The sequence below is a fragment of the Mauremys reevesii genome, linkage group 19 (genome assembly GCF_016161935.1).
Source record: "Mauremys reevesii isolate NIE-2019 linkage group 19, ASM1616193v1, whole genome shotgun sequence".
Taxonomy (NCBI): Eukaryota; Metazoa; Chordata; order Testudines; family Geoemydidae; genus Mauremys; species Mauremys reevesii.
Window position 1 is genome coordinate 1,773,904 of NC_052641.1, and position 12,492 is coordinate 1,786,395.

The 12,492-nt window shown below is 51.5% G+C and overlaps 1 protein-coding gene across 1 annotated transcript in view; it reads left to right on the forward strand.

Moving 5' to 3' along the window:
- The window catches only part of LOC120386908 (zinc finger protein 774-like), a 44,324-nt gene that overhangs the window by 18,593 nt on the left and 13,239 nt on the right, over nucleotides 1–12,492 (forward strand). Inside the window, exon 6 of the mRNA XM_039506918.1 lies at nucleotides 11,406–11,822. Within this exon, the coding sequence (XP_039362852.1) occupies nucleotides 11,406–11,822 (417 nt within the window). The remainder of the gene's footprint in view (nucleotides 1–11,405; nucleotides 11,823–12,492) is intronic.

Here is a 12,492-nt window from a genome sequence, read left to right on the forward strand (position 1 = left end):
CCTATGAATGTGAGTGAGGGAAAACTTTCATTTACCACTCAGACCTTAGGAGACATTAGATGATCCAAACAGCATGAACTCCCTATAGACACTCTAAGTGGGAAAAGCTTCCATGAGAGGTCACACCTTATTTAGCATCAGAGAAACCCTTTTCTAGGGCTGACAATAAATAGGTTTTGTTCTTTAATATTCATTGTGGTCTCAGCTCCCCCAGGTGAGTGGTCCAGTTTTGCTTTTTGCAGCTTGCCCTTCTCCTTTCTATCAACTGCTTTGCTCTATGAGTCAGAGGCATATGAGTCCCTGTTACTAGGAATGCAGGTGTGATGTTCCCCTCTGGTGTTATCCGGACCGGTGATCTACTAGGTCACTCCAATCCTTGACTCTGGGAAGCAGCCTTACTCTGCTCTGCTGTGAGAACCCTGGGTGCTGGCATGTAAGCTATTCCTTGGATTGTTCAACAAAATGACACTAGCCAATATCTCCAGTCCCTGACATAACTCTAGGAATCTCCATCTTGCAGTGTCCAGTTATGTCCGCTGGACGCTGCAAACTTATATGACTTCATCAACCTAACAAAGAAATTGATATGTACCAGGCTTGTTATCCCAAAGGGAGTCTCTGACACGCTTCAAATCAAACACACTGCTTCAGGTAGAATAAACAGATTTATTCACTACATAGATACATTTTAAGTGATTATAAGACAAAGCATAACATAGAATCAGAATATTAGAGTTAGAAAAGACCTCAGGAGGTCATCTAGTCCAATCCCCTGCTCAAAGCAGGACCAACACCAACTAAATCATCCCAGCCAAGGTTTTATCAAGCCGAGCCTTAAAAACCTCTAAGGATGGAGATTCCACCACCTCAGGTAACCCATTCCGGTGCTTCACCACCCTCTTAGTGAAATAGTGTTTCTTCTTCGAGTGATTGTTCATGTCCATTCCAAGCAGGTGTGTGCGCGCCGCATGCACACCAGCTGGAAGATTTTCCCCTAGCAGCGTCCATAGGGTCGGCCTCGGCATCCCCTGGAGTGGCGCCTCCATGGCACCCTATATAGGAGCCCGCCAACCCTCCACTCCTTCAGTTCCTTCTTACCGCCGGTGATGGCTAGCTGGAACCTTGCTCACTTACAGCAAGTTTAGCAGTGTCTCGTTATTAGTGTATATAGTTTAATTTTTAGATTAGAGTAGTTGTACATAGTTGATAGTTGTTGCGGGGGCTCCCCCAACGTACTTGTCACCCCGCTGGGGCATGCCCGGATCCCCAGGGTTTAAACTCTGCAGGGACTGCGGGAAGTTTATGCCGAAGAGTGACCCGCACTCTGCCTGCTTGAGGTACCTTGGAGAGAGCCACCAAAGAGACCGGTGCAGTATCTGCAGGGGCTTCCGTCCCAGGACTCTTAAGGACAGAGAGCAGAGACTCAAAGTGCTCCTGATGGAGGCGGCCTTGCAGCCACCCTCCAACCCTGAGCCGGCCGACCTGGCACCCAGCACCTCATCTTCAGTGCATAGCTCCCCGGCACTGGTATCAAGACACGGGGCTCAGACCAAAGCCTCCAAATCCCGGCACTGGAGGGAGTTGAATCACAGGAAATCAGCCTCCGTGCGGCACCGCTCGCCCTCTCCGGTGCCCACCAAAAAGAAGAGGCCAGTGAGGGGATGATCACCCCACCAGGACCTTAAGAGGCTGACACCGTCCACGAGTGCAAGTGGACAGGCTGGGCCACAGATCCATCCTCCAGCTGCTCCATCGACTCCTGCACCAGAGAGAGGGCAGTCGAGTCCGGACCGGCCGAGATTCCCGGACCTCAGCGAGGTCCCATCAACACCTGAGGCATTCAAGGCAGCCTCTGAGTTGTTGAATCTCCCGGTGCTGGCCTCTCCGCACCGCATGGAGCCGCCGGCTGTGGCCCGACCCCTGGGGCAGTCACGGAGCAAGCCGGCCATGATGTCACCTCACTCCCCGCCCCACGCCACCCCAGCAGCACTGGGACAGAGGGAGTGTTCTCCGTCCCTGCAGCACCGCTCCCCGGTGACAGTGGGTACTGCTCCCCCTAGGTCCTCCTGTTCGGAGACCTCGGACTCGGAGGCGGAGTCCTACCTCTCTAGTAGATCTAGGAGCAGGATGTCAGCTTCACGGGCGAGCCAGCAGCCTTATCCGCCGCAGTGGCAGCAGCAGTGGCAGCAGCAGTGGCAACTGCCCTCCCAGTGGCCCTTCTGGACTCCATGGGCCTACCATCAGTCCGTGGGACAGGCGTTTGGTCCTCGCTCCAGGTCCGCATCGATCTCCTCGACGTCGGTGGCCCCGGTGCAGTTGCCTAGTCCACCGGCACTGTCATCTGACAGGGGTGTGCCGCATCAAAGTCCAGCACCCCCTAGCCAGGTACCGGCACCGGCGGCGACCGTGGTTCCGGCACCGCAGGCACCGCCCGACACGCCTCATCGGTCAATATCAACCCCGGTACCAGCCATGGTGCCGCATCTCGAACCCATACCGGCCCCGCAACCTCAGTACCGTGTGCCACAAGCCCCTGAAGGCATGAAAGAGTCAGAGGAAGGTCCACTACAGGTGATCTCCTCCTCTTCATCTCCAGACGAGGCGGTCTCGGGCACGGCAACGGCACCGGCCCTAGAGGACAACCGAGTGCTTCAACAGCTGCTTAGACGGGCGGCCCAGAGCTTGGCGATCCAAGCAGAAGAGATTGAAGTGGATGTGGACCCCGGTAGTGGACATCCTGGCCCCTTCGGGCCCATCCAGGGTAGCCCTACCGTTGATTAAGACAATAGCGGACACATCCCATACTTTGTGGCAGATGCCGACCTCACTGGCCCCCACCGCCAAAAAGACGGAGAGGCGCTACTTCGTACCCTCTAAGGGCCATGAGCGCCTGTATGCCCACCCTCCCTCGGACTCCCTGGTGGTAGATGCTGCCAACCAAAGGGAGCGTCGGGGGTTCCAAGGGTCAACACCTAAGAACAGAGAGGCCAAAAAGCTGGACCTGTTTGGCAGAAAGGTGTATTCAGCGGGGGGGCTGCAATTGCGTATAGCCAATCAACAGGCTATAGTGAGCCGGTATGGACACAATACATGCTCGGCATTGTCTAAGTTTGCTGAACTTCTTCCCCAAGAATCACAAACGGAATTTTCGGCCTTGGTCGAGAAGGGGAAGTTGATATCCCGAGCATCCCTCCAGGCAGCCCTGCATGTGGCAGATTCAGCCTCATGCACGTTGGCAACTGGCCTGGTCATGAGACAGGGAGCCTGGCTTCAGGTCTCGGGCCTTCCTCATGAGGTCCAACAGACCATCCGGGACCTCCCCTTCGATGGGCCCATGCTCTTCTCGGAGAAAACGGACAAGCGGTTGCATAGCCTGAAGGATTCAAGGGCTGCTCTTCACTCCCTGAGCCTGCACACCCCAGTAACCCAGCGCAGGCGGTTCAGACCACAACCAGCCCCTCGCCCTTACCAGCCTCAGAACCGCCCGGACGCCGGGCGCCGGCGAGGCAGGAATGGTAGGATGAGGCACCAACGTCAGCCCTCCTGCCAGTCTTCCAACCAGACGAGGCCGCCGTCGGGGCCCAAGCCTCCAATTTGATGGTACGGTCGAGGACGACCTACCGGTCAGTACTCTGGATCCTCCCAACCCTACCTTTGGGTCACGTCTGTCCCCCTTCTATCGGGCCTAGTCCCAAATCACATCAGACAGTTGGGTGCTTCACACGGTAGAGAGGGGATATTCTATCCAGTTCTCCTCCCTCCCGCCCCACCAGCCCCCCTCCCAGTCCCTCTTCAGGGACCCCTCTCATGAGCAACTTCTAACTCAGGAAGTGCAGTGCCTCCTCGCAGCAGGGGCAGTGGAGGAAGTTCCTCAGGAACTCAGGGGCAGGAGTTTCTACTCCTGTTATTTCCTAATACCGAAAGCGAAAGGGGGCCTCAGACCTATTCTGGACTTGCGGCATCTGAACAAGTTCGTAAAGAAGCTCAAGTTCCACATGGTCTCCCTGTCCTCTGTCATTCCCTCCTTGGATCCAGGGGACTGGTACGCCGCCCTCGACTTGAAGGACATGTATTTCCATATTGCCATAATCCCCCAACACAGGCATTACCTCAGGTTCGTCGTAGCCGACGCTCATCTTCAGTTCACAGTGCTGCCTTTCGGCCTGTCAGCAGCCCCGAGGGTTTTCACAAAGTGCATGGCAGTCGTGGCGGCCTTCCTGCGCAAGCAAGGGATTCAGGTATTCCCCTTCCTGGACAATTGGCTCATAAAGGGCCGTACCAGGGTACAGGTGGAGGCTCAGGTGCTCTTCATCAGACAGATCTTCCTCAAGCTCGGCCTCCTGCTAAATGAGGCCAAGTCCACCCTGTCTCCCACTCAGAGGATAGAGTTAATAGGGGCAGTTCTGGACTCGACGCACACCAGGGCGTACCTACCGGAGTCCAGGTTCCGGTCCATGTCCAAAATCATTCTCAGTCTCCAACGCGCCCCGACCACCACAGCAAGAAACTGCCTCAAGTTGCTGGGCCACATGGTGGCCTGTACCTATGTGGTGAACCATGCCAGACTCAGGTTGTGTCCTCTCCAGTCTTGGTTGGCGACCGTATACAGCTCAGCCAGGGACGCCCTAGACTCGGTGGTGACGCTCCCCCGTTCGGTGCTGGACACCCTTCAGTGGTGGCTCGACCCGCAGGAGTGTGCGCGGGAGTTCCCTTCGCCAGTCCCCAGCCCTCCCTTTCCTTGGTAACAGATGCCTCGGATCAGGGGTGGGGGGCGCATCTGGGGAACCTCAGGACCCAGGGCCTGTGGTCGCCAGAAGATCTCTCCTTGCACATCAACGTCGGGGAGCTGCGAGCAGTGCTTCTGGCATGCCTAACCTTCAAACCTCACCTGACAGGCAGATGTGTTCCAGTCCTCACGGACAACTCGTCAGCAATGTTTTATATCAACAAACGGGGGTGAACGCTCCTCTCCCCTGTGCCGGGAAGCCCTCGCGTTATGGGACTTTTGCATACAGAACGCAACTCACCTGACAGCATCCTACCTCCCGGGGGAGCAGAACGGCCTGGCGGATGCCCTCAGTCGCTCATTCCATCACGAGTGGTCCCTTCGCCGGGCTGTAGTGCGCTCAATTTTCCTTCTCTGGGGCTATCCCCAGATAGACCTGTTTGCCTCGAGAGAGAAAACAGGAAGTGTCAGCATTTCTGCTCCCTCATGGGCCGCAGTCCGGGGTCTCTGTCAGATGCCTTCCTCCTCTCTTGGGAAGACGGTCTGCTTTACGCCTTTCCCCCGATTCCCATGGTTCACAGGGTGCTTCTCAAGATCCGCAGGGATCGCGCCCGCGTAATCTTGATAGCACTGGCGTGGCTGCGCCAGCACTGGTACACATCGCTCCTGCATATGTCCACTCGAGCGCCCCTCACGCTGCCCCTGCTCCCAGACTTGATCACACAGGATCGGGGCTGCCTCCGCCACCCAAATCTGGACTCGCTCAACCTCACAGCCTGGATGCTCCATGCTGAATCCTGTGGAGATGCAATGCTCTCAACAGGTCAGGCAAGTCCTGCTTGGTAGCAGAAAACCATCTACCAGGGCAACTTACCTGGCTAAGTGGAAATGCTTCTCCATCTTGGCCGAACAGCAGGGACAGGTGCCATTGCTGGCCCTGATCCCTCTTATCCTGGATTACTTGCTTCATCTGAGACAGCTAGGGCTCCCCCTCTCTTCAATTCGGGTTCATTTAGCGGCCATCTCAACATTCCATCCAGGAGAGCAAGGCACTTAGGTCTTTGCAAGCCCGCTGGTTGGTCACTTCCTCAAGGGCCTGGACAGGCTGTTTCCACATACTCGACAACCAGCTCCAGCCTGGGACCTCAGTTTGGTCCTTTCCGCCCTCACAGGGCCCCCCTTCGAGCCCCTGGCTTCGTGCTCTCTGCTATATCTCTCATACAAGGTCTCATTCCTCGTCGCTATCACCTCGGCCAGGAGGGTCTCGGAACTCAGAGTGCTGATGTCCGAGCCCCCGTACACTGTCTTCCATAAAGATAAGGTCCAACTCAGGCCGCACCCAGCGTTCCTTCCGAAGGTCGTCTCCCAATTCCACGTGGGTCAGGATATTTTTCTCCCAGTGTTCTCCCCAAAGCCACACTCTTCGGGTACAGAGCGTAGACTGCATTCCCTGGATGTCCGCAGGGCCCAGGCTTTCTATATTGAATGGACCAAACCATTTAGGAAATCATCCCAGCTCTTCATTACTGTGGCTGATAGGATGAGGGGACTCCCGGTCTCATCACAGCGGATCTCCTCATGGATCGTGGCCTGCATCAGGGAATGTTACCATCGGGCTAAGGTCCCTACCCCTCCGATCACGGCCCACTCTACAAGGGCGCAGGCCTCCTCCACGGCGTTCCTGGCCCAGATCCCGACTCAGGAAATATGTAGAGCCGCCACGTGGTCCTCAATTCACACGTTTACGTTGCACTACGCCATCACGCACCAGGCCAGAGATGATGCAGCCTTCGGCCGTGCAGTGCTTCAATCAGCTGTGACCTCTGACCCCACCGCCTAGGTTCAGGCTTGTGAGTCACCTGCTTGGAATGGACATGAACAATCACTCAAAGAAGAAAAAACAGTTACCCACCTTTTAGTAACGGTTGTTCTTCGAGATGTGTTGTTCGTGTCCATTCCAATACCCACCCTCCTGCCCCTCTGTCGGAGTGCCAGCAAGAAGGAACTGAGGGAGTGGAGGGTCGGCGGGCCTATATATATATATATATATATATATATATAAGCCATGGAGGCGCCACTCCGGGGGGCACCGAGGCAGACCCTACGGACGCTGCTAGGGGAAAATCTTCCGGCTGGCGTGCACGCGGCACGCACACACCTGCTTGGAATGGACATGAACAACACATCTCAAAGAACAACAGTTACTAAAAGGTAGGTAACCGTTTTTTCCTGATATCCAACCTAGACTTCCCCCACTCCAGCTTGAGACCATTGCTTCTTGTTCTGTCATCTACAACCACTGAGAACAGCCCCCATCCTCTATGGAACCCCCCTTCAGGTAGTTGAAGGCTGCTACCAAATCCCCCTTCGCTCTTCTCTTCTGCAGACTAAATAACTCCAGTTCCCTCAGTCTCTCCTCAAGTCATGTGCCCCAGCCCCCTAATCATTTTTGTTGCCCTCTGCTGGACTCTCTCTAATTTGTCCACATCCTTTCTGTAGTGGGGGGACCAAAACTGGATGCAATACTCCAGGTGTGGTCTCACCAGTGTTGAATAGAGGGGAATAATCACTTCCCTCGATCTGCTGGCAATGTTCCTATTAGTACAGCCCAATATGCTGTTGGCCTTTTTGGCAACGAGGCCACACTGCTGACTCATATCCAGCTTCTCGTCCCCTGTAATCCCCAGGTCCTTTTCTGCAGAACTGATGCTTAGCCAGTCAGTCCCCAGCCTGTAGTGGTGCATGGGGACTGTAGGACTCTGCCCTTGTTGAACCTCATCAGATTTCTTTTGGCCCAATCCTCCAATTTGTCTAGGTCACTCTGGACCCTATCCCTACCCCCCAGTTTAGTGTCATCTGCGAACTTGCTGAGGGTGCAATTCATCCCATCATCCAGATCATTAATAAAGATGTTGAACAAAACTGCCCCCAGAACCGACCTCTGGGGCACTCTGTTTGATACCAGCTGCCAACTAGACATTGACCACTACCCATTGAGCCCGACAATCTAGCCAGCTTTTTATTCACCTTATAGTCCACTCATCCAGTCCATACTTTTTTAACTTGCTGGCAAGAATACTGTGGGAGACTGTATCAAAAGCTTTGCTAAAGTCAAGGTATATCACGTCCACTGTTTTCCCCATATCCACAGAGCCAGTTATTTCATCATAGAAGGCAATCAGGTTGGTCAGGCATGACTTGCCCTTGGTGAATCCATGTTGACTATTCCTGATCACCTTCCTCTCCTCCAAGTGCTTCAAAATGGATTCCTTGAGCACTTGCTCCATGATTTTGCAGGGGACTGACCGGTCTGTAGTTCCCTGGGTTCTCTTTCTTCCCTTTTTTTTAAATATGGGCACTATATTTGCCTTTTTCCAATCGTCCGGGACCTCCCCCAGTCACCACAAATTTTCAAAGATAATGGCCAATGGCTCTGCAATCACATTAGCCACCTTTGGATGCATTATATCCAAGTACTTGTGCACGTCCAGCTTTTCTAAATAGTCCTTAACCAGCTCTTTCACTACTGAGGGCTGCTCACCTCCTCCCCATACTGTGTTGCCCAGTGCAGCAGTTTGGGAGCTGACCTTGTCTGTGAAGACCGAGGCAAAAACCTCATTGAGTACTTCAGTTTTGTTCACATCATCTGTCACTATGTTGCCTTCCTCATTCACTAAGGCTCCCACACTTTCCCTGACCACCTTCTTGTTGCTAACATACCTGTAGAAATCCTTCTTGTTACCCTTCACATATCTTGCTAGCTGCAACTCCAGTTGTGCCTTGGCCTTCCTGATTACAAGCCCTGCATGCTCGAGCAATATTTTTATACTCCTCTCTATTCATCTGTCCAAATTTCCACTTCTTGTAAACTTCCTTTTTGAGTTTAAGCTAACCGAAGATTTCACTGCCATATATGCTATTCTTTCTGAACTTCAGGATGGTTTGTTCCTGCGCCCCCAATAAAGCTTCTTTAAAATACAGCCAGCTCTCCTGGACTCCTTGGCCCCTCATATTAGCTTCCCAGGGGATTCTGCCCATCAGTTCCCTAATGAAGTCAAAGTCTGCTTTTCTGAAGTCCAGGGTTCGTATTTTGCTACTCTCCTTTCTTCCTTTTGTCAGGATCCTGAACTCAACTATCTGATGGTCACTGCTGCCTAGGTTGCCACCTACTTCTACTTCCCCTACCAATTCTTCCCTGTTTGTAAGCAGCAGGTGAAGAGGAGCACGACCCCTAGTCAGTTCCTCCAGCACTTGTACCAGGAAGTTGTCCCCAACACTCCAAAAACTTCCTGGATTGTCTGTGCATTGCTGTATTGCTCTCCCAGCAGATACCGGGCTGATTGAAGTCCCCCATTAGAACCAGGGCCTGTGATCTGGAAACTTCAGTTAGTTGTCTGAAGAAAACCTCAACTGCCTCATCTTCTGATCCGGTGGTCTATAGCACACGCCCACCATGACATCACCCTTGTTGCTCTCATCTCTAAACTTAACCCAAAGATACTCAACAGGCTTTTCTCCAGTTTCAAACTGGAGCTCTGAGCAATCATACCACTCTCTTACATACAGTGCAACTCCTCCACCTTTCTTCCCACCTTTCCTTCCTGAACAGTTTATACCCATCCACGACAGTGCTCCAGTCATGTGAACTGGCCCACCAAGTTTTTGTTATTCCAGTTACATCATAGTTCCTTGATTGTTCCAGGACTTCTAATTCTTCCTGCATGTTTCTCAGGTTTCTTGCGATCGTGTACATGCACCTAAGATAACTAGCCGATTGCCCTACTTTCTCAGTATGAATCAGGAGGTTTCCCATCTTGTACTCTCCTTCTTGTGTTTCCTGGCCAAGTCAGATTTGGTCAAATGAAATAAAACCAAAATGCATTCTAAGCTGATCTTAACACTTTTAGTGCCCTTACAAACTTAGGTGCTTCTCACCACAGGCTGGTGATTGCTCTTCAGCCAGGCTGTCCGCTTTGATCAGTCACTTGGTGTGGTGTCTGTAGATGTAGGTGGAAGAGAGAGAGAGCATGGCAAACATCTCTCCCTTTTACCATGTTCTTTCTTCCCTCTTTGCTTTGTGCTCCCTCCTTCAGAGTCAGGTCAGCATTACCTCATCGCAGTCCCAAACTGACCAAAGGAAAGGGGGGTGACTCACTCGAGAGTCCAACAGATCCTATTCTTGCTGCCTAGGCCAGCGGCCTTTGTTCCTTTGAGGCTGGGCTGGGATTGTCCCATACATGCATTGATAAGGTGTGATCTGCCCCTCTGCTCTTAGAGAGTTCTTGCCTGGTCTTATTTTAAGCCATGAGGATACATTTTCAGCCTCATAACTATATACATGAAATTATAACTTATTACTGCAACAACAATTACTATAATAATATAAGCCTAAAAGGTTGGGGGGAGGGGTAGCTCAGTGGTTTGAGCATTGGCCTGCTCAACATAGGGCTGTGAGTTCAGTCCTTGAGGGGGCCACTTAGGGATCTGGGGCAAAATCAGTATTTGGTCTTGCTAGTGAAGGCAGGGGGCTGGACTTGATGACCTTTCAGGGTCCCTTCCAGTTCTATAAGATAGGTATATCTCCATGTATAGGTATTTTTTTAAATAGTTACTGTTCAATAATGGAGTGTGGAGGGGGGAAGAAACTTTGTCCACATCACTTTTCACAGTACACTTAGTGCCCCATTGCCACTCTGGGCCTCTGCTGACAGCATGCGTTGCCTTCTGAGCCGGGGGCCCAGAGAGAAGCAGCTGCTGACTGGTCACTCAGCTGTAAAGGCAACGCTGCTGCCAGCAGGAGCACACGACTGCATAAGTAAGGGTGGCTATGCCACATCCTTAGTTCTGAGTAGTGTTTGACCTTTGCACTAGAAGGTGGGGTGGGGGGGAGTTCAGGCAAATGTTCAGGTGGCTATAGCCCCTGCTAGCCCCCCTCAGCACCACCCTTATCTATATGTCTGTGTTAAATTATTAACTTTTTTTTTTTATTTGCCAATCTCTATGTTCTGATTGGTCTGCAGTTTAATGGAAGTCTTCAACTGCTGAACACTCAAATGCCTCAGGGGTCAGCAACCTTTCAGAAGTGCTGTGCCGAGTCTTCATTTATTCACTCTAATTTAAGGTTTTGCATGCCAGTAATACATTTTAATGTTTTAGAAGGTCTCTTTCTATAAGTCTATAATATATAACTAAACTATTGTTGTATGTAAAGTAAATAAGGTTTTTAAAATGTTTAAGAAGCTTCATTTAAAATTAAATTAAAATGCAGAGCCCCCTCAGATCTCCAGGGCTCAGAGGAAAGAATGATCCTGAGAGGAACCTGCACAGGTGAGGAATCATTAGTCCAACTCAAATACCATCTGTGCCTGAAGGACACAGCTGGGATTCCCTACCAAGACCTTGAGAGCGCTTTGAGTTCTGGATTGTCCCCTAGTAGGTGTCATATCCTCAGAGCAGATATTGCTCATGGCTTCCTACCCATCCTGGCTGATATCTGCCAATAGCTCAATTCCTAACCTGCCTGCATTGGATTTGGATCTCAGACAGCAGTTGATTTCTCCCTGGGGAAGAGTTTGGGGGAATTCATTTCCTGATCTTTCCCCCCAGTTCTCCAGGACTTCCTTTGGCTTTTTCTCCCCTTTTCCATCCCTGCTTCTGAGGTTCCTCTCTGTCCTAGCAGGTGATGGGATTGTGAGTGGGAACATGGAGCAGAATCCACAGCAAGAAAATGCTGAGCACGTGGGACTGTGCGGGGGATTATCACCAGGAACTAAAGGGAACATGTCCAGGAGTCGTGAGGAGAGGCAGCAGGGAAACCACCCAGGAGAGAAAGTGGGTATATCCATTAGTTGTGAGGAAAATCACATGTGCCTCAAGGAAACCACTGCCCAGCACAGAATCTTCAAGGGAGAGAGAGAAAACATGTGCTCTGAATGTGGGAAGACCTTCCATCGCCGCTTAAACCTTATTTTACATGAGAGAATCCACACAGGAGAGAGACCATATAAATGCTATGAATGCGGGAAAACCTTCACTCGATGCCCAAACCTCATTAGACATCAGAGAATCCATACAGGTGCAAACCTCAGTGAAAGCGGTGAGTACAGAGAAAACATTTCTGATAGAGAAGGCTTTATTAATCATTAGAAAATCCGCAAAGGGAAGAGACCCTATGAATGTGAGTGAGGGAAAACTTTCATTTACCGCTCAGACCTTAGGAAACATTAGATGATCCAAACAGCATGGCCTCCCTATAGACACTCTGAGTGTGGGAAAAGCTTCCATGAGAGGTCACACCTTATTTAGCATCAGAGAAGGCCAAAGGGAGATCAACACCATAAAAACCTTTTCTAGGGCTGACAGAAAATAGGTTTTGTTCTTTAATATTTTTGCTATTTCGCACATGTGGCCCTTAAGGCTGTTAGCGCCATTACTTCATTGTGATCTCAGCTCCCCCAGGTGAGTGGTCCAGTTTTGCTTTTTGTAGCTTGCCCTTCTTTGGGGTGACTCCTCAAAGATCCTTTCTATCAACTGCTTTGCTCTGAGTCAGAGGCGTATGAGTCCCTGTTACTAGGAATGCATATCAGCCCCAGATGGGGAAAACAGAAATGACTTAAATTAGCTTCACTGTGGTAAAATCTACCTGGGCCTTGTCTCCATTAGCATGTTTTTGTAGTGAGCTAGCTCCAGTGAGCTATCCAAGTGGAAAATCACAGCTATGTTTTCTATACTGACGTGGCCCAAGTATATTAGTCTGCGTTAGCCAG